Consider the following 21,649-nt stretch of genomic DNA (forward strand, 5'->3'; position numbering starts at 1 on the left):
TCACACAGTACAACAGCAAAATACAACGGCTGGTTTTTAATATTGTGGCAATTTTAATTACAAGCCTCCTTGAACAGGATTCTGAAGAGGCAGCTTAGAAATATCCTAAATAAACTAACATAAACCAGGCAGAATTGGGATTTTTGTGCATAAATTGTATTTATGAGTTCTCAGCCCCATGCTTTTTTGTTTTTTGCTCAGTGGTAACTGGGAAAGAGGGAGCGAGATTTGTTTCTTTTCAAACCAGTAATATTGTCTGCGCTAATTCTTGATGCTTTCAATGCAATCAGCTAAGAACACATGGAAACAAATTTGTATCAGTGCATGGTAAATAAATGTGTGTATAGCCAATATATAGGGTTGATATGTGGGAAAATATGGTTGGTTCAGCTATTAATTGCTCTGCTCGACAATGCAGGTGAAGCATCAAAAGGTCTGTCACAACCTGTAATAGATATCCAATAACATTGTTTTAATCATATACGGTCGTTATTATTCTCTATTTAGCAAGTTCTGCCTTAAGAGTGGGAAATGACGAGATGCCTTATACTTCTAAACATCAAACTTTGAGCTTTAAAAAGTGTAATTGATTTTGATCTCTACTGCCTGCCAAACCCCTCTGTTACAAAAGTAGTTTTTAGAGCAGAGGCTTTTGTGATTGAAATCATTTGGACACTATGTTCGGTCTCCGAAATATGAACTAATTCTGTCAAGAATAAGCTTTCCATATGCAATAGAAAGAGCTCCCGAAACATTATACGAATAGGCAGAAATCCTACAACAGCACCAAGTGCAAAATACTAAATGACCTAAATACTCCTGATCCCTACAAGCAACTGCTCTTACGCCGAAACAACAAGACATCCCGGAAAAGCCCAGCATGAGGATTCACACTAGGCAAAATCCCTTTTCAGCTGCATACCGCAGCAGATTTACAGCAGAGTGATCCTCTGTGTTCAACCGCAGGGTGAGCTTCAAATTGGATGAGAGAAGACTACAGATCCATGGAAATCAAATGCTGTCATGGGAGAATCTCCAAATCACATTTCAGAAGTTATTGGCAAGATGTTTGTTCTTTAGGTCTTACCCCAGTGATGGCCAGTGTTTTGACACAAGCTGAACCCAAAATCTGAATATCTCTTTAAGGCCATTATAGCACCTTATTCGTTGGAGCGGCTGTACCTAGACTACTGAGTAGGGGAAGATACAGCAACATAGCATTGGATGGGGGGAATGAATATGGGCTATGGTACTGTGAGTCCTCATGATCAAATTCAGGAGTGTCATAATACTCATTTGGCTCATGTTAGTCCCTGTGTGTTCCATACTGGTCGAGTTCTATTCAATTAAGGGAACAGGGTGAAGCTTTATGTATTATATGGAATGAAGAAGCAGTAGGTTGCCTCTTTGACTTCATGCTTCTGTTCCCTCTTCTTCTAACTGTGTTTGGCTAAGCCTCTAAAACCCATTCTCCACCCTTTTGCCTCTCTTAATTTCCCTCTCAAACTGGATTTTTCTACCCATGTGTATTCTTAATACCCCCTTCCTCCAGCTTAAACAGCAGAGAAACATCCATAACCACAGTTTCACAACTCGATTTGTCCGCAGTTTCTTAATGCAACCCCCTTTGTTTTTGTATATCTGAATAAATCTAACCTTGGTTCAGATGGATGAGGCAGAACTAGATGGGTAGAACATACAAAGATTCTGGCAAAAGGGCATGCTACATAATCTGAAAGTATGGACTCTTTTTATTTAACCTGTTCTAGCTGTATTATTACAGTCACAAACACTCCTCAAAATTATTTTTTAAAAACCCTTTATTTGAACCAAGATGTTTTAACCAACAAATATGAACCACCCCTCTTCAGTCTGCCACAATTCTATCATCATGAGGAGAAATCTATTAAAACATCTATTAAACAGTTTTGGAACAAGGTGGCAGTTATGATAGGGCTTTCAACTGACAAAAAAGGGGAAATCTTCCTCAGTGAAAGTACTTTCATGCCATTTTATGCAGTTTGCCGGGAACATTTAACTCTTCCAAGAGGAACATAAATATATAGTTTTATCTGCAAATCCTTTTGGAAAATAAAACCACCATAGTCCACTTCTCAAGGTGACTTTTACATTCAGCAAAAAGGGCTCAGATTCCTTTATCCTTTGCCTTATTTTCCTTGCCAGAAATGGCATTCTACAAAGTTTAGGCAGGTGACAACTGTCCTCATTGTCATATTCAGTGCTTGTTCATTTCAAATAAGCGCAGCAGCCTTCTTGAGCCAAGTCCATTTCACTAGCAAGAAAATATTGCCCACATAGCAGCATCATGCTGGAGATACGTAATGCCACTTGATGACAACCTTTTCTGGGTTAGCCATGGTGTCTCTCCACTGATCTGCAGCTTCATTACTGTTGCTGTCACCGCTTAGGTACACCTGCAATGAAAGAAAAATGGAGCATCAAAACTAAGCTCATATTGAGAACCTACTTCAACATTTCCTTCATCATTATGCAACCAGTGTCTTTTCCTTCTTCAGGAGGCTCCTGACAAAACAGCTGCCTGAACATCTAGAACCAGGGCTACACCGTCATTAGCAACAAGGCAAGCAGAGATCCTACCACATAAGGAAAACTCAGCTACTGGCACCACAAGATTCTGCTTCACAGCACTGGAGGTTAGAGGCTGTTTCCTCTGGCCTTGCCAATGTTGTCCAGGTTCACTAAGAGAGGCTGCCAGAGCAGTTAAGAAGGCTGGGGAGAAGATCAGTGCTTCCTGCTGCAATCAGAACTAATGTTATGATTTTAATTGTTAAACAGTTTCATTGTAAACTGCTTTGAGAGTGGATATTGCTTAAAAGCGGCCTAGAAAATAATACATTCATCATCCAGCCTGCAAGTTTGAAGGAGATGCTTCTATAAGCCACTCAAATGCTTTTTCACTTATTTCAAAATCTTACCTGCACTATGAGCATGTTTAAAAATGGTACTTTATGATCTTTGACACATTCACCCATTAAAGTTTGGTATATACAAAGGTTATATACTTAACACAAATAGAAAGCCTCTACCTGGGCTTTTACGGGTCTTAACCTTTACTCTCCTTGAATTCTGTCTCTGTAGATTTGATGGGTTCTCACTGTATAAAATATGGATGCCCTGACCTGGATAGCCTAGGCTACCCCGATCTTATCAGACCTTGGAAACTAAGCAGGGTCAGTACTGGCTAGTATTTGAATGCAAGAGTTCCAAGGAGTACCGGGGATGTGAGGCAGAGGCAAGTAATGGCAAACCACCTCTGAAATCTTTTGCTTTGGAAACTACATGAGGTCACCATACATCAGCAGTGACTAAATCGCTGTGTGTGTGTGTGTACATTCACACATATGAGAGAGAATCTCCTTGAAATTAGAAAGTGAATTAAGCACAGCTCTAAAGGGAGACTTGTACAAGGGACACCTAACGTATTTGCTGCAAAAGATTAAAAAAACCCAATGTGGAGTTGACTTATCACTTTCTGCAATTACAATTCTAAAAATAGGCACCTCTCAGCCACTACTAAATACTTTTGAAACCTATAGAAGAAAAATAGTTAGGCTGCAATTAAATAAACTGTGTTGACTGTCTTTTCCTTTTTGTGTGTGAAAAGTTTTCATGAGTATGGGCCTACTCTAAGAGAAACTAAGGGGCTACAAGCTCCCTCATTTTTTGGGTGTACTTAAAATATTACAAAAACATACTGAGATCTGTTGGGGGAAAAAGTTGGCCTCAGAATCCAGCTTTATCTAATTACGTTTATGACACACTGGAGATGTGTGAACATACAAAACTGCCCTATTCAGAGTCAGATCACATTACTGTCCTCCATAACAGCAGAGAAACATCTTTTCCAGCACATACTCACAAAGATATTTTAAATAGAGACACAGGTACTGAACCTGAGATCTTTTTCATGAAAAGGATTTTCTCTACCATTAAGCCACTGTGTCCTTCTTTAGCCTGGGTGGGTCTGCACTGAGGAACTCCTTCAAAGCATATCTCTATGGTAGCTTCCACACAGAGCTTTTGTTCTCCATTCTCTTCCAAATCGTAGCGTCTGGGGAAAGATAGTGTTGCTTCTACACTATATTTTATTTTATAGCTGCCCACCTCCTGTTCCCCTGGAGCAGCAGTGGCGTAGGAGATTAAGAACTCGTGTATCTAATCTGGAGGAACCGGGTTTGATTCCCAGCTCCGCCGCCTGAGCTGTGGAGGCTTATCTGGGGAATTCAGATTAGCCTGTACACTCCCACACACGCCAGCTGGGTGACCTAGCTTCTCGGAGCTCTCTCAGCCCCACCTACCTCTAGGGTGTGAGGGGGAAGGGCAAGGAGATTATAAGCTCCTTTGAGTCTCCTGCAGGAGACAAAGGGAGGATATAAATCCAAACTCCTCTTCTTCTTCTATATAGCAACAAGTTTTTCCCAAACTTCTTTTGGTACCACTTAATTTGGAAAGACGATACTCAAAATGTGTTTGGGAACTGTGTGGATGGATTTCTACAGATCTCCAAATGCATCTAAGGCCATCCACCTTCCCCTCTGCTTTTTGCCTGTATTACAAAAATTGGTAATAGATGTATCATATAACAGCATTACACTATAGCAATACACCTACTTTCTTTTCGTAAAACAAAAAGCACTCTGACAGTGGTGAGGAGGGAATTACAGGCATGAAGGGGTACCACTGAGAATCCTCCCCCACCCCACGGACTCAATGCAGAGCCTCTATTGCCACTGCAAATGCCTCTATTTTAAGACAGTGAGAGTAACCTATTACATTGCTAAAAATAATCAATATTTTTAGAAGGTAGGGATCATGACAAAAATAAATGTATATGCAACACATAGTCTTCACTCATCTCAGATACACAGATCAGGTAACACTTGTTTCCTATTCATTCCAGTACAGTCAGACTGTTACTATAGTAGATGTAATAAACATGTGACATTAAAGGAATTACTGTTTTACCAGGGGACAGTACAACCCACAGGAAGTTTTTTTCTCCTTACACTTCAAAGTTGGATAAAACTACCCTTCCCAACGCATTACTTTGAAATATAGTTTCGTCCAACTTCACTGGGAGAAGATACAAGAATAACCTGACATTATTCTGTTCGTAAATGCAAAGACGGCACTGCTAATTAATACACCACTTTCACTAACAGAGACTATTTTTAAAAATTGATCAGTGAATGCACAACTTTTTATTTTATAAAGGCAGAGTTGGCAGGGTCTTTGACGGTCCATTATTTTAGGAAGCAAGGATCACGCCCAGGGGAAATTTTAGAATGGTTCCCAATACAGCCCCTATCATAATCCAAACAAATGACTGAACCATCTTCTGAGCTAAAAAACTGTTGGCCATTCTGTCTACTTCTTTTCCTCTGTACAGTACCAGAAAAGTCAACTAGCGTGGTAACCAAAGGAGAGAAAGGATATGGGAACCTAAACCATAATGGGAGTTGATTTGCATGTGAGGAATGTTTGGGCTGGCAGGACTGCTGCAGCACATGGAAGGATTCAGGAATACAAACTGCAGCATTTAGGTTAAGGAGCTTAGATGACACAAAGAGTTGGGAGACACTCAATGCTTACTCAAACTTTGCTGGGGAAAGTTTTGGCAGATGGTGGAGTTCCAGTAAGACAGAAGTGGAGTCCATCTCAATAAAAGAACTGTGTTGAAGCTAGATAGGTGAAGAGTCTGGACCGAGTGGGAAATTCAGTCTCCTTTCCATTTTGAGCTGGACCCCCGATCTTGTTTTTGTTTCCAAAGAAACAAGGATACAGTGCTTTCACATTTTTTAAAAGAAGTACAAATACGCATATAGAGTGTTACACCAATTTTCACCAGCTTCCCCCCCGGACCTGGGCTAACCTCCCCCCAAAAAGGGGGCAGTATTCAGTGCTGGTGAGAACCATCACCAAAAAAAAAAAAAGGACTGCAAGTATATCTTATTTAATTAAACATTTTTATTCAGTTCTTTCTGCAAACAGCTCATGGTAGCGTTCCATTTTTCATCCCCTCAACTGCGTGAAGTATCTTAGGCTGAAAAAGAGTGAGCAGCTAATAGCATTTACTTGGATGCAACTTGAAGTCAGAACTCAAAGGGATCAGACAGTGGGCATTCCTTAAACAGCACAACCAAAGCTGAGTTGTCACTTAACAGGCTTCATTTTTGAGCCCATGATAGTTTCCAGTTGCAGAGAGTGGGAGGAAACCCCCCTCCCCCCCCCACTACCAACCTGTCCTAGAAAGTGTTTTCTTCTCACTGAGCTCCTGCTGTATAGTTTGATGACAAAGTTAACCCCTTGCTCATTCTGGCTCACTGGAAAGATCATCGTTTCGCCCCATTTTACTCGACTATTGGTAGACTTCAGTAGGCGGGTCTTCTTTTTGTCAACCAGCCCTCCAACACTAAACATTGCAGCCTTCACGAAGAAACCTGTTGCAGAAGAGACACACAGTCAACATTTTAAACACAAAGCCCCTTAATATTGTCACCTGTGCAATTTAAAAATCAGCAAGCGCAAGAAAAATATGCTTATAATCCGACCAGGCCCCAAAACAAAATGTCCTCAGTATAATGGACAGAAGAGTAAGTTGTAGAGAGGAATCTCATATTGCAAAGGCTAGCAGTAGGTTTAGCACAAGAAATCTCTGTGCAGATACACACCAAACCCCTTTCAGGGAAAACTAGCCCCACCCCCAATCAGGCACACTGGTATGTTTAAGAATATTCTTTAATCACCCCACAGGAGTAAATAAAAGGGATGAAATTCAGAGTCACCACTAGGAAAGGGTTAGCACCTATTTTAGCAGCCGGAGTCTTCCAAAATAAGACAAAATTCTCATTCTCCAAGAATCTTGCTGATAGACTACAAAGCCATTTACTTGGTCCCACAGAACTTAATGGGTGTTAACATTACTGAAAAGTGAACCTGCTCCTACATACACAGTCACACTTGTTCATCTACATAAAGTTGTCCTTGCTCCACTTTTTGGATACCCAAGTGATTTTTTAAAAATATACATAAAGTGAACATGGAATGCATTTTAACAACAGTTACTTATTGCTTTCGTTATTACTCACAGCTTCATGAGTTCCAGCACTGGGCAAAGCAAAATATCATTTAGAATGGAGAATGTGTAATGTTTTGAAATGTTAGTATTAAGCTTCCAGGAATTAAAAGAACATCAATCCTAAATAAATACATTTAATTGAGCAGGACATCTATTATACTTTACTTTGGCAAGAGAAATAAGTCTCAAACTAGCATTTCACAGCGCTGGAACATGTGGAACTAGGAGAACAGCTGAACATACTGTCCACCCATACCCCAGGATCTTGTTTGCATGCACACTGGTTGGCCTGTATGCCCCTTCCAACTCAGTGATTCTCTATACAGCCAAACCTCGGTCTTCGTTGCCCTTGGAGATCAACGATTTCAGTCTTCGCCGGTCACCCCCGGCTGTTTGGTCGCCTCGGAGATTGGCGGTCACCTCGGCTTCCAAGGTGACTTTTGAATATCTCCCGTGTGCTGTTTGCGTTGTGCATGTGCAACCGGCATACCTCGGAGTACACCGTTCTTAATTATTGCTGCCTGTCGCCGGATGGATTAACGGCGAAAACCGAGGTTCCACTGTACTTTCCAGTAACAAATTACTCCAGAAGAACAAAATACGAAAGGGCTGCAAAGACTTATACATACAATCACAGAGTTGAAAGGGGCCATACAGGCAATCTAGTCTCTGCTCAATGCAAGATCCGCCTACAGCATGCCTGACAAGTGTTCATCTAGGTCCTGCTTGAAGACTGCCACAGAAGTGGAGCTCATCACCCTCCAAGGCAGCCAATTCCACTGCTGAATATCTCTTACTAAAATAAAAAATCCTCCTATCTAGCTGATACCTTTCTGCCCATAACTGTCCATAACCATTATTTTGAGTCCTACCCTCTGCTGCAGAACAGCTCTCTGCCCTCCTATAGGTGACAGCTTTTCAAATACTTAATGAGATGAAGACTTACTTAAAGATAATGGTTTGGATGAGCTTGGGAGGTTCTGGGCTTCAAGAATTTGCAACTGGATCCGGCTATTTACTGCTTGAAAACAGGTACCTATTTTCAGTTCTGCAGAACACACCTACAAGAATCAAGATATATTCTATTTGCATCTCAACCAAGTTCTGCAAATCACATACAGAAGAGTTTACTATCAGAGTGGTTGGAAAAGAGAGTGTTTTATCAATGACTTTCAACTACAGCCGCATTCACAAGTGAGAAGGAACACATATACAATCCATGTACCGTGTACACTTGATTTTTCTTTACAGATGTGTTGAGTAATTCTCATGTTACATTCAATGCACGTATGGCTGAACATGTGATTTATGTAAATAAATTGTCATGCCACCTTCCCAGTCAAATAGAGAGCCCAAAGTAGCAAACATCAAAACTTTTCAATATTAAAACATTTAAGATATTAAAAAATTAAACTTCACATTTATCCAGATACTGCTTCTCAATTTTAGTTGTAAAGTGAACATACACTAGCTGTTTTTTACGGACAGGTGTATGCATGCACATGCAATTCAGTGAAATGCGGACCAGAAATAGGGCCACCCAAAGGGTTTACGAGGCCTGGTGTGATGTTGCAGTCCTGCCATTACTGCCAATGATAGATGCAAGAATTATTTGATTTGCTCCACCAAATCTGACTCATTTTCACTGTCTCCTCCCTGTTTGCTTTCTAAGTGAGGTTTTCATAATCCCCTAAAAGCAATAAGTCCTGATGTGCCTTGACTGTTCTCATTTCCTTATTTACTTTCACCAGTTTCCACTCTTTCACCACTCTTTGAGAACAGAGTACCAAACTACCACAAAAAACCCCTTCTTAAAGCCTTCCTTGTTCCTTCTCTCCTAGCAAAATTCTCTGTGACCAAGACTACCTGGCCTGGGATAATCATAATCCTACCTGACCAACTTCACCATGGTTAGGGACAGGTTCCATTATGGCAGTATTATTTATTTATTTATTAAACTTATAGGCCGCCTCATCCCCGAAGGGCTCGAGGCGGCTCACAACACAGCTGTTCTAGCGAACAGCAAATCAACAATATAAAATTCAAATCCCTTAAAACCTATGCAGCAATAAATTAAAACAACAGAAATATGTTAAACAAAATTGTTGAAACAGGCGCCCGAACCAAGGCTAAGGAAGGGAGGAAGTTGGTAGGGCCCGCGATGTTATCAGTGGATCAGGCCCAACCAAAATAGAGAAGATGGAGACAGGCAGCCTCAGATTCGGTGGGGGGCAGTAGAACCACAGCCGGCCCCTCCAAAAGCCTGGTGGAATAGCTCCGTCTTACAGGCCCTGCGGAACTCACCAAGGTCCAGCAGGACCCGGACAGCTGGAGGTAGAGCATTCCACCAGGCAGGGGCCAGAGCCGTAAAGGCTCTGGCCCGGGTCGAGGCCAGCCATATCATCGTGGGGCCAGGGGTCACCAGCAGTTCTGCCGCCACCGAACGCAGCAGCCTATGTGGGACATAAGGGGTGATGCGGTCCCGTAGGTATGAGGGCCCCATGCCGCGTAAGGCCTTAAAGGTCAATACCAGGACCTTGAAAACGATCCGGAACTCCACTGAGAGCCAGTGCAGACGGCATAGCACAGGGGTGATATGATCTGAATAATCACCACCTGTCAAAAGCCGAGCATGTCTTCTTTTATATGAACACTTTAAACAAAATGCCAAGAATTCTGGTGAGCAACATGCAAAGGTCAGGGCTCTAAGACAGGGGTCCTTGCTTTGTGAAGACTGAGGACAACCTTCCCCTTCTCTGGGGAGGTCTGCCAAGGATGCAAGGTTAGTCATAATATATGCTTGCCCATTCTTTACTGGGGCCGACAGATATTTCAGCATGCTCAAGTATGAAGAGAAGTGTCTGGACTTATACCCCACCTTTCTCTCCTGTAAGAAGTCTCAAGGTGGCTAACAAACTCCTTTCCTGTCTTCTCCCTGCAACAGACACCTTGTGAGGTAAGTGGAGCTGAGAGAGAACTGTGACGAGCATGGGGTCACTCAGCAGGAATATAAGAGTAGGGAAACAAATCTGGTTCATCAGATAAGAGTCCACCACTCTGGTGGAAGAGTGGGGAATCAAACCCAATTTTCCAGATTATAGTCCTCCTGCTCTTAACCACTACACCACGCTGGTCTCACTGTGTCCCCCTGCCCCTTGTCAACATGAAGGCTGGAACCTAACCAGGCATTTAATGAAAGAGGGCTTGCATTTAGTCAAAATGCGTTATTTTTGAACAATAAAGCTCTCCCTCCCCCCAATTCTATGTCATAAACTACTTCTGAATAAGTAATTGTTTTTTAAGGGGGCATGGGGCAGCTGCAGTTTGAAAGAGAGGGAAGGGTACTTTCCCTCCCCTTGGTTTCATAACTAGCTTGGTTTCATAACTAGCTTCATGCTGGCCCAGGTTTATAATGGTATAGCCCAATCCAACATCACTGCTGAATAAACAAAATCTTAACATGATTTCCTTGTCAGAAATTTATCTGCCCTCCCATAGGTTGAGTACATCCATCAGGGAAATGCTGCCCTCCTAACAAACTATGTCCATACTTCCCTGGGCTTATATGTCAAGCAAATGAGTTTCTGTTTCATGTTTCTGTCCAAAAACAGTGTTTGTTCTATTCAATATTAATAGCAGTTGTAACTTAGTTTTACATTTAGTGTAGGCTATAAATTCATACAAAGGGTTAATTTGCTTTTCCCTGCAATGATTAGCGAACAGTTGTGTAAGTTAACTCCCAATTTCCATTTCAAAGAATGCAGTTGTAAAGAATAAACCAAGAAAAAGGAGAATACAATACAGAGTTTAACAATCCATTAAAATTATTTCATGTAGGACAAACAGGAACCTATGACAGCTGACTGCAGCCCATCAGCCAACAAGCTGCTGTATTTCAGCGTCATGGTATTTTAATGGTGGTTATGGGTGTTTAAAGAAAGAATATAAATATTGCAAATGTCACTTGACTAACTTGTAACTGTGTTTCTTACTTGTGACTTCAGCCCCATAATAATGGGACCTTCCAAAGCAATAACCACCTGGTAAGACGATGGTTTCCAACCTTTCTAGTATGGTGACCCACAACTCCAAATTCACTTTATATGATGACCTACACAGGGCTGGCCCAAGATTTTTATGGTGCCCTAGGCCAACAATGGTGTGGCATTCACCTATTCAAGCATTCCATTTTGTACTGTGCCCACCCAAATGTCTTCAGAAATCATCAAACAAAGTGAGTTGGCAAGGAAGAGAGAATGAGTATTAAAAAGACAGAAGCTACTATTCAGAAGGTCTGCCCTTTGACCCACTTTTAGGTCCTGACCCACAGGCTGGGAAACACTGTTCTAAGAAATAGCCATCCTCTCATGTTCCAGCCTCTTCTCATGTAACATACTTGATGAAGGAGAGCCACATTCCTTGTCTGGCCCTATTTCAAATGCAACTGTAAACAAATACCACCCAGACCCATGCAAATGTGCCTCACCCTTCTGCGAGGTGGACAAAGCATATACCCCACCACACTATCACTCCAGACTGTGCCATGGAGACAAACATAGCTTACCATTACTTGCCTCTAAAGATGCCAGCCATAAGGTGCAGGCAAAACATTAGGAGCAAAAACTACCAGATCACAGGCACAAAAGCCAGTGGTTTCCGGCTGTGAAAGCCTTCGACAATACAAATAAGCAACAACTTGACAGCAAGACTCTGAATACTATTACTTTTAAGCACTTTGGGGATTATGGTAATTTCTTATACAGTGTATAATTATGAGTCCTCTCAAGGATCCTAAGCTGTACTGAGGACTGGCCCAAGGTAAAAGAGCTCCACACTACATCCCCAAGCCACCACTTACTGATGCTTTGGAAGGAGGTGTTATTATTAACCAATAATCGGTTTCTTGTGTGCTGAGCTCTCGCAGTGGCAGGGCACACTCTCCTATGGTTTTCTTTCTGGGAGTCACCGCTTGTATTTTGAACATTAGTCTTGCAGTCTGCAGGAGTTGTAGTTTGATAGCAAAGACAAAGGTTTCCATGAATTCCATGTCCTAAAAGGAAAAGGGATTATTATTAAATAGAAGAAGTAAAATGTTTGGTTTAATCCTCACTTCCAACACATCAGACTGAATGCTGTTGTAAAGATCTGTGCACACAGGGTGCGTGTGTGTGATTTTTTCCCCCTGATTCTCTGCTCATGCAGCAGCCCTCCAAGTCCTCTGACTTACTGTTCCTGGGGGTCCCCTATCAGCCAGGAACAATATTTTGGGTGGCAGCAGGAACGTCACATGCTGTTAATGGAAATCCTACCACCTTTAGCAATCGTGGACAGGATTTAAAACATCAATAATGTGATAGAATCCCTGCTTTGTTAGGGCAAATATAATTTACAGAATAAATAACAGGGCTTTTAAAATATTATTAGAACCCCCAAATTTTATATGAGGCATTAATTATTCTTGCACTAATCAAACAGCAGTAGGGAAGCACCCTGTCCTTATGGAAAGATTGATGGGGAGCATCTTGTGGTGAAATCAGCCTTATTACTATTCACAACTTAGTCCTTCAAAGAATTCTAAGCTAACTGCCATAACAATTAGCGCTAATGAATTCTATAATTATGCACTGCGTCAACTACTTTTGATTTGTCTATTCCCAACCCCACCATTAATTTCATTGAGTAACCCCAATTACAAGTACTGAGAGAAAGAAAATGAAAGTTTTTTTCTCTCAACACAGTTCATAATGTTCTAGACCTTACCGCATCACCACCTGAGGTGATTTTTTCTGAACTGAAAAGTTCCAAATGTTCTAGCCTTTCTTTGAAGAAAGGTTCTCCAACGTGTGATCGTTTTAAGTTATCACTTCCTGAACTTTTTGCTGCTTGATAGTATCTTGCAGGTGACCAAAAGATCAGAACCAGAGGTGAACTTTTTATGGGGGAGGTGGAGAAAAGTGTAGCTTGGCTTTTATGTGAATAATCTGTTTAACTAGTGGGTTAGGAAGAATGCTTCTATTGCACAGTAGGAGAACGCACAGAAGATAATTCAAACATGATTAAAAACGGAATTTCCTAAAAGTTGAAGGTGGTGAAGAGCAGCACTACTCACAATTAACAACACCACTAACAGAGACACTGTAGGGCTGACTTTAACAGAAGCCCCAAAAAGGGAGCAAGCGGCAAGGCTGAGAATTTACTTAGCTCTTCTAGATCCCCACACATTTTGCAATTTGCTTTGTCTGAGGGTCTAATACAAAATACAATAATAAATTCAATTAAAATATACAACAGATCAACAGAGGCATATCAGGGGGAACTGGCGCCCGAAGACAACTCCTGTTCTGGGAGCCCCCGCACCCCAGCCTCCGTGCAATTCAGCTTTCAGTCCTCCAAACGTGACTAAAAGGAGTGCGTCTGGGGACATGGGTGACCATGTCAATAATTGTATGATTCCTTGAAAATCAATAATTATAAAGATCAATAATTATATGATTCCTTGAAAAAATTAAAACATGATCAAACACACGAATGAACAATCTGAGCGCAGTGATCTAGAAGTGCTAAATAAACTCTCAAGCTTGCTTTCTCCTGCCAACTGGTGCAGCCTTATTTTCTCCCATTTAACAGAAGCCCAACAGGCAGAAGTTAGCAGGTAAAGCTTTTTCAGTCATAGGCAAGGAGAAAAAGCTTCATTCTGTTATGCATCTATCAAAGGCACAAGAAGTGTGCTGAGGATAAAAAACACACAGTTGCCATAACACATCCATTTTCATGCAACAATTCCCAGAATCTCTATTTCTAACGAGCAGTGAGGTATGTCACTTCTGGCACTGACTGGACAGTAAGTTGTGACTGGTTCTGGTGGGTTTTCCGGGCTGTGTGGCTGTGGTCTGGAGGATCTTGTTCCTAACATTCCTAACAGTGTGTAACAGACTTTCCTTTGTGATGCACCTCTGAAGATGCCAGCCACAGATGAAGGCGAAACGTTAGGAACAAGATCCACCAGACCACGGCCACACAACCCAGAAAACCCACCAGAACCAGTTGAATCCAGCCGTGAAAGCCTTCGACAATACAGTAAGTTGTGACTTTGCCTCCTGAGCCAAAGCAGACCCATATTGTTGAACGTTTCCCAAATGAAAATAAGGACTGGCCTATGTTGCTATACACCCCCCATTGCTATACCCAAGGGAGTGTAATGTATAATATTGGAGAGGCAACCTGTCCCCAATATTATACACTACTGACAACTGTACACCCTCTGCTTTATCATTTTTCCATTTACTCTAATAAGAACGTTATTTGTTCTTTGGGTTAAAAGTGTGTTTCTTAAATGTCACTTACACTGGAAGCTTCTTTGGCCACACATTTGAATTGCACTGGTTTAGACAATGTAAGGATGCCCTTGACAGAAATATGAGGGTTTTCTCCACAGCTAGCTGGCCAGCTCAGATCTTTACACTGCAATGTTCAAAACAGACAATGAATGTATTTAGTTGGTCAAGCTACTTTTTAAAAAAAGTTTCTTCATTAGTGCATAATGTTTAGCATTACTCCTCCTCTCATTAAAAATGAGATTATCTGACCTTTTATAAAATCTTAAACTGAAAAGTCACCTTTGGCAATTCAGACTATAATCTAGAGCACAGATTTTTAAAACTTTTTTTTAAAACAAAGCATAACATAACAGGATTTTTAAAAAGAAGCCATGGAAGAGAATAATAATACACAAACACATGATGCAAATCCAATAAATCAAGGGAAAATACAGAAAGCCCAGAAAAAGAGAGCACCCAGAAAAAAAATGAAAGCATAAATCTAGAGAATGGAGGGGTGAAAAAACAGAAGGCCAAACGGCTGACACACACGTTACTGATCTTGGATTGTATCAGAACTAGTAGGTCAAAAAAAGGACCCAACCCAGTTCACCTGTCGAATTGAAGGTCTCCAAAAGTTGTTGGAGAGGTTAGGACCACACCCTGTCTGCCCAAATACCAGCAATTGCTCAGCAATTGCTCAGCAATTGCTCCTTTCAGTCATTTTTCTCCAGAAGTCGAATTTAGAGCACAGATAATCATTACTGTCTACGGTAATTTGTAATGGGTACCTCTAATACACTTGTAGTAAACAAACTTCATCCATGTTATGCCATAGCAGAGCACCGAAGGAGCTGAGCTAATCAACATTAAATTCACAGATCACTACAATACACAAATCAGTCCCAAAAAAGGTGGTCTAAGAAAATAGGGTGTCAAGTGAATATGTATCTCCAAGAATGATGCCTACAGAGGGACCACAGTTCAGTCACTCAAAACATGAACTTGACATGAACATGGTCATGGGTTCAATCCTCAGCAATCACAGCACCAACTGTGCTCAAATCACCTGTCTCATTCTCTTAAAGCAGCAGAGAGTTCTGCAATATCTCGTAAGGCTAAGAAAGATCTCTGTTTGAGACTGTAGGGAGCTACTGCCAAGTCATTGATGAAATGGTTTGACAGTAGATGACAGCTTCCTATATTACATTTCCTCCCCCACTAAAGCCTAGCAAAGTTACACAGGCAAACATCAGCATTAGCTTTTAATGAACAAATGATATAAAATATAAAATATAAAGTCAGCATCAGCTGAAACATAAAAACACCAGAAAAGAACGGATCAACCCATTAAATGATCTGATCCTAGGAGTTTGTTCTGCTTCCTTATACCAGGGGTTGTTGAGATCCATTTAAATTGTGTTGTTGAGATCCATTTCGTGGCCCGCATTCTGTTATCTTGCAGACAGTTAAGTATATATTTCATATGCTTTGCCTGACTTTCCAGCTGTGCTTTTTTCCCCTGGAATCAGATGTACCACTCTTGGGTCAATGCCTGGGCCCTGTGCAGTTGAGTGCAGGTACGTCAGAAGGAAAGGAAGGTGATCTGTATTCAAAAAGACCAAGTTTCCTAATTGCTGACATCAGCAAACAAGCTTGTCACTGACAGTTTTCTTACAGGTCACATTGAACTAATCTACCTTAGTGGCACTATGCAGTCACCTGGGGCTTCCTCTTTTTAAGGGTGCAGGGCGGTAAAGCAAAGCCCTCACCAGTTCAAGACCCCCCTTGGGCTGAACTCCTGGCAACCTTATAAGCACACTTACTTGTAAGACTGTAATCCAGATCTGTTCCACGGAAGGAACATACCACAGTTTCACATTCAGCTTGCCAAATTCTCGTTCATCGCTTGATAATGCAATGGTATCTGCAGATAAAATCCAACAATGCATTTAGAACTTGTTCTTAAGGGCTATGGAACAGTATTAAAGTCTCACTGGTAGTGCTAAAGTCTCACCGCTTAAGTATTTCCTCAAAAAAATGTGACATATGCCAGGACTTAAGCATTACTTATAAGAAAATAAAAGCATTTGGTCCAAGAAATACTACAAATATTTTTACCCGTATTTCAAAAAAAGTGTGATTAGTTCAAGTACAAATACAGTGGAGAAGGATTCTCAAAATTCCATTGACAGGGTAAAGATCTCACATCTCCTTAGCCTTTAACCCTGGGCCAAAAGATGCATTTGTTTCCCATCGTATGTCTGCAGGAGAAAAATTTTCAGCTACTGAGTTTCTGTGACAATGTTATTAAGGGCACAAATATGGTGGAAACAGCTGGCTATTTTAACAGGGAAACTATATGTCAGAGCACAGAAATTTACTCCAGCAACACTCTGCAGGAGATGTGTACTGGAAAGTGGTTAAAGTCTGACAGTTGGTGGTTTAGTTGAGGTTGGACAGTTGAGAGTGACAAAAGGGCAGTTGAAGTTTAACAGGAGTGTGAAATAACCAAAGTTCTGGTAAATCCACATACCTTTATGATCCCCTGATTGGGTAACTGAAGTGTTACAGTATGCCAACAGGGTTTGCTGGGTTTCACATGTAATTTTGTTGCAGCAGCGTGATGTATTTATACGTTATAAGACTGCCTTGGAGTGTTTTTCTTAGACATGCACTGTTTGAAAGCTAACTTCCCACAACTCCTTAAGTGTTAATATTTGTCTCAGTCGTATGTTCCTTTCTAAGTAAACTTTGTTCTTGCTCACGTTGAATAAAGGAAACCATTTTATTCCTGACAGTTTCTTTCATTATCCCTCAGTTAGCAATTGAGGCTTGGGCAAGTTTATATCTAGAAAAAGATTCTGACCCCTCCAACTTTTAAAATTCCCATTGGGAACCCTGGGGCAGTTGGAAAATCCTTCAGGGGTGATATTTAACCCTGAGGAAACTGTCATAGCAATTCATTTTCATCCTGAAAGTGGTTTTCTATTTTTGAACTCCAGGTCAGAGCACTTAATTTCTTAGACTTAATTTCTTCCCAACATTAGGATTTCTTCCTTTCACCAGTACAGTATAAAGCAGAAAACAAGTATTTCCATGGGTATGCACCAACAAGAGTCCTGATGTCACCTAAAGAATTATAAAAAGGACTTGAGAACCTCAGCCAGTTTATTGCCTAAGCAACTGCTCAGGGTGCCAAGCTGGCAGAAGGCGTCAACATGGCATGGAAGCAGGCTACTGGAACAGCTTTTGATGGTCATTGCCTCCCTATAGATCCAACCACTACTAGTTGGGTCTAAAACATAATGGAGAGGATTATAGCCCGCATTGGAGCCCACAACAGGGGCATGGATGGAGACCCACTCCAACACATGATAAGATATGTGCCTCTCCCAACCCTGACTTCTGTTGCCAGTGTCCTTCGAGACTTGTAGTAGGGTGGAAATGTATATTGGACTGGTTCTGTTGGGAGCCCAACACAACACCTGATAGCAGTATTTGTGGTGGGTTATAAGGTGTGGATCCTGCCCCCCCCCCCCCCCCCAATTTTTCCAACCTCATTTTTGTAGCCGTGAGGCTGGAGAAGATTCTAAGGTGGCTCTAGAGATCACAAACCCCTCTGAGAAGCAGAGGAGCATACCATTATCTCCAGCATTACAGTTCATGTATCATCAGACTGGTGAGCTGCTCAGGACTGTGTTAGCAGCCCTCAGTACACACAACCTATATTTGCAGTACATATTCCTAAAGTCATGTCCAAACATCCAGTTTACTGTTCAATACGAAAACAAGACAAGCAAATAGCATTATTACCTAGACTCCTGTTACTACCTTGCGAATCCTTCCTCGATGAAGTGCTACTCGGAACGCTGGAAACTGAATCGTATCTCTGCAAAGAAAGGGCAACAATAATACAGCACCTACACAAGGCAAAACCAGTTAAGCAAACTTGTACAGCTTGTCAAATCACTGCCTGAACTGCAAGGAACTGCGAGTGAGGGACAGCGAGGGTAGAGATCAGCTGTGTCTTTGCCTGCTGTGCTACTAAAAAGTGTGAGGAATTTGCCTGTAATTCTGGAACACTGTTTAAATCCCTCCAAAGCAATAAAGAAGCCTAGCTATGTGCAAGTCTACAGGGAGCTATCCATTCAGTAACGTCATGAGATGTGTCTTATTTCTGAATGCATGTGTCTATGCATCACAAAAACAGTCCATAAGGTTCAAGGATTGTTCCTGCATGGCAGGGGGTTGGCCTTGATGGCCGTTGTGGCCTCTTCCGTGCTTCTGTGATCATCTCTATGATTCTAGGAGCCAGCAATGCGTACAATGCTAGACAAAATGAAAACATCAATCCCAATTTTTTTCTCAGGCATAATCTATCAACAAGCCTACCATCTAGCAGGAGGAATGCTTCACATTTACTCCTTTTAGACTTTCCAGAATTGCTTTAGGGGCCTCTAAGCTCCGCTAGGCCAATATCATTTTTAAAACTATGAACACAGCATTTCTATCTTGTTGAGATTAAACTTTATTATTATTAATTATTATTATTATTATTATTATTATTATTATTATTATTATTATTATTATTATTATTATTATTATTATTATTATTATTATTATTATTATTATTAGGTTTATAGACCGCCCTCCCCCGGAGGGACTTCAGTTTATTAGCATACATCCACTCAAAAAAATGCCTCCAGACACCAGTTCAGGATTTTACCCAATGGTTTCTTCTAGACCAGAGATGTCCAGCCCTGGTGCTCCAGATGTTTGTGGACTAGCATAGCTGGCAGGGCCGATGAGAATCGTAGTCCACAAACATCTGGAGCACCAGAGTTGGACACCTCTTTGCTAGACGTTAAAAAGCATACAGGACAAGATGAGTCTTGTAGGACTCCAAAGGCCAAGGAGCTGAGCAGCAGTCCCCCAGAGCACACTCGTGAAGAGAAATACATCTTCCATGGACACATCTAGTTCGGCACTTAAATAAGATTTACAATGCTTTATTAATCATTTAAGAAGATTGGGCTAAATTAACAGAAATATCTATACTTCAAATGCATACGGAACCTGTATAGCAGGACTAAGGAACAGTTCATCAGCCACACAAAATTCTTGACATAACTTGGCACCATCAGTGTAAAATTAACAATGCACATAAAGAAAACACAGTTCTGGGTGTAGCTTTTTCAAGCTATGAGAAGAATTTACCTGCATGAATCGGTGGGGAGGACTTGTAAGATCAAACATAGAATGGCTTAAAGTGGATGAGTTAGGCAATGTGCTACTCCTTAAGTCACAAACTGAAAAGAGGGGAAGAAAGAAAGGAGAACACTTTAGTCATCTGCACAGGCCGTAACAGAACAAGTCAGAGATCAGATTGTGAAAACAATTGCATGTTTATAAAATCAAATTCAAATCAAGCAAGAAACCGGCATCACACCTTAAGGATGGGCAAGGATACAGTACTTCAGGTTCATTCAGTTTGTAAGTCAATTACAGACTGGAATAACTCCCATTTCATAGAGTACAGTCTAGAAAGATCTCTTCCTGTGCCAGTCCCATTACACACAGGAGCTACATGAGTGCTCGTGCTGATGTGGACTCACACTGATTTCAGCTGTATGTTGCAGAACAACTTCATGCTGGATTGTTTCCATGAACACTTTCCCCCACAGGCAAACAACGGATCCCAGGGCCATTACAGGTTGGGAAAACAGAATCCAGGATGGGGAAAGAGGAAGACATAAACCCCTTCCCCCGACACACTAAGGTCCCAACCTGAATCAGTTCCTCATGATCCAAGCCACTTGGTTTCCACCATAGAAATCCAGGCACATATCTGTGAACAGTCCATGACTACAATGTGATCTTTGCAATGTGTGAATTGGCTCACTATAAGGAGTGACCCTGAAAGCTACTTGGATGGAAAATGCCTATAACCTCATTCTTCAGCATAGTACCATTGAAGAAAAATAGGATATAACAGTGTCAGGGGGGAAATTATACATACATATGCATATGATTTGTATATAGAATGCACACATACACACCCACACAAACACAAGAGGGGACATGCAAGAAAGTTGCGAAGTGGCCATTCCATTCCCTCCACCTTCCCTATTATTGATGGCTAAGAACACAGGAAATACAGATCCCAATTCTAAACATTTGCAACGGTGTTTTTATAATCATGTATTCTAACAGGTAAACTGAAGGATACTTATACATCTGGAGACTGGACTCATGCAGGGCCAAGATAGATCTTTTGACAAACTTGAAAAGTGACCCCAGGTTGTAAACAAAATCTCCACTCCTCAAAAACAAAAAACATGAAAGGAGGGGCTAGTGTACCCCAAGATAAAAAGAATGCCTGTAGCTTTTTAAAAGGATCTCCTCAGTGGCAGTTCTGAGGCAACCACAACAGGCTTGGTTTTTGTTGGTAAAAGGTAGGGGAAGGCCACAAGACTGCTATCAGGACTGTTTTGGCCTTTGAGGGAAGACTTATCAGGTGATTTGATACCACATGACTTCCTTGGCAGACCTGGCTGCTTGTTAATGTTCAACAGCTGCCACCTCACAAAAGTTAGTGTGGTGTACTGGTTAGAGTTTTAGACTAGGACCTTGAATACCCATTCTGACTTGGAAATTCACTGGGTGACCTTGAGGCAAAGCAGAAAGTGCCCAGCCAGGGCCTGCAGGAGATGAGGCAAGTGAAGACATAAGGCGATGCCTGTGTGAGCCCCACACAAGGTGAAACAGTGCAAAGGGCAGAATCTGGTCAAGCCCTGCATAAGGCAAGGCTGGAAACAGGGTAGTGCTCAACTGAGTACTGTGTGAGGCAGGATGAAAGGAAGCACATAGCTGAGCCTTGTATGAAGGGAGGCACAGGGTGGTGTCTGGTTCAATCCAGCTATGCCAGCTTAAGTGAGGTGAGGGATGCAGTACCCAGCCTGAGCAAGTTAAGGCACCTGAGCTGCCTAAAGTAAGGAAAACAGCACAGGGCCAATTGGTTAGGTGACTGTCTCTTCTTCTCCTCCTGCTCCTCTGGGGGGAAGGACCAAAGCTGGCTGGGAAGGGGTTCATTCCCAGGGTTCTTCCCTCCCAGAGATGTCCAAGGACAAAATGGAGGAGAGAAAAACAAACTAAGGTGCTTTGAGTTCCCATAGTAGAGGAAGGTGGGCTCTAAATGAAGTAAATAATA

General features: G+C 41.6%; 1 protein-coding gene across 3 annotated transcripts in view; it reads right to left on the bottom strand.

Annotated features, from left to right (window-relative positions):
* Window positions 1-1,762: 1,762 nt before the first annotated feature.
* TC2N (tandem C2 domains, nuclear) overlaps window positions 1,763-21,649 on the bottom strand; it is a 43,608-nt gene continuing 23,721 nt past the window's right edge. For 2 of the 3 annotated variants that reach the window (XM_048485210.1, XM_048485209.1), the window contains 8 exons: window positions 19,657-19,748; window positions 18,253-18,328; window positions 16,263-16,363; window positions 14,465-14,581; window positions 11,979-12,170; window positions 8,067-8,181; window positions 6,283-6,482; window positions 1,764-2,435 (listed from right to left, as the gene is read on the bottom strand). In XM_048485210.1, coding sequence (XP_048341167.1) covers window positions 2,325-2,435; window positions 6,283-6,482; window positions 8,067-8,181; window positions 11,979-12,170; window positions 14,465-14,581; window positions 16,263-16,363; window positions 18,253-18,328; window positions 19,657-19,748 — 1,004 coding nt within the window. In that variant the 3' untranslated portion in view covers window positions 1,764-2,324. Of the gene's footprint in view, window positions 2,436-6,282; window positions 6,483-8,066; window positions 8,182-11,978; window positions 12,171-14,464; window positions 14,582-16,262; window positions 16,364-18,252; window positions 18,329-19,656; window positions 19,749-21,649 lie in introns of all 3 variants that reach the window. The other variant, XM_048485208.1, reaches the window with a different exon arrangement.

The sequence above is a fragment of the Sphaerodactylus townsendi genome, linkage group LG02 (assembly GCF_021028975.2).
Source record: "Sphaerodactylus townsendi isolate TG3544 linkage group LG02, MPM_Stown_v2.3, whole genome shotgun sequence".
Classification (NCBI taxonomy): domain Eukaryota; kingdom Metazoa; phylum Chordata; class Lepidosauria; order Squamata; family Sphaerodactylidae; genus Sphaerodactylus; species Sphaerodactylus townsendi.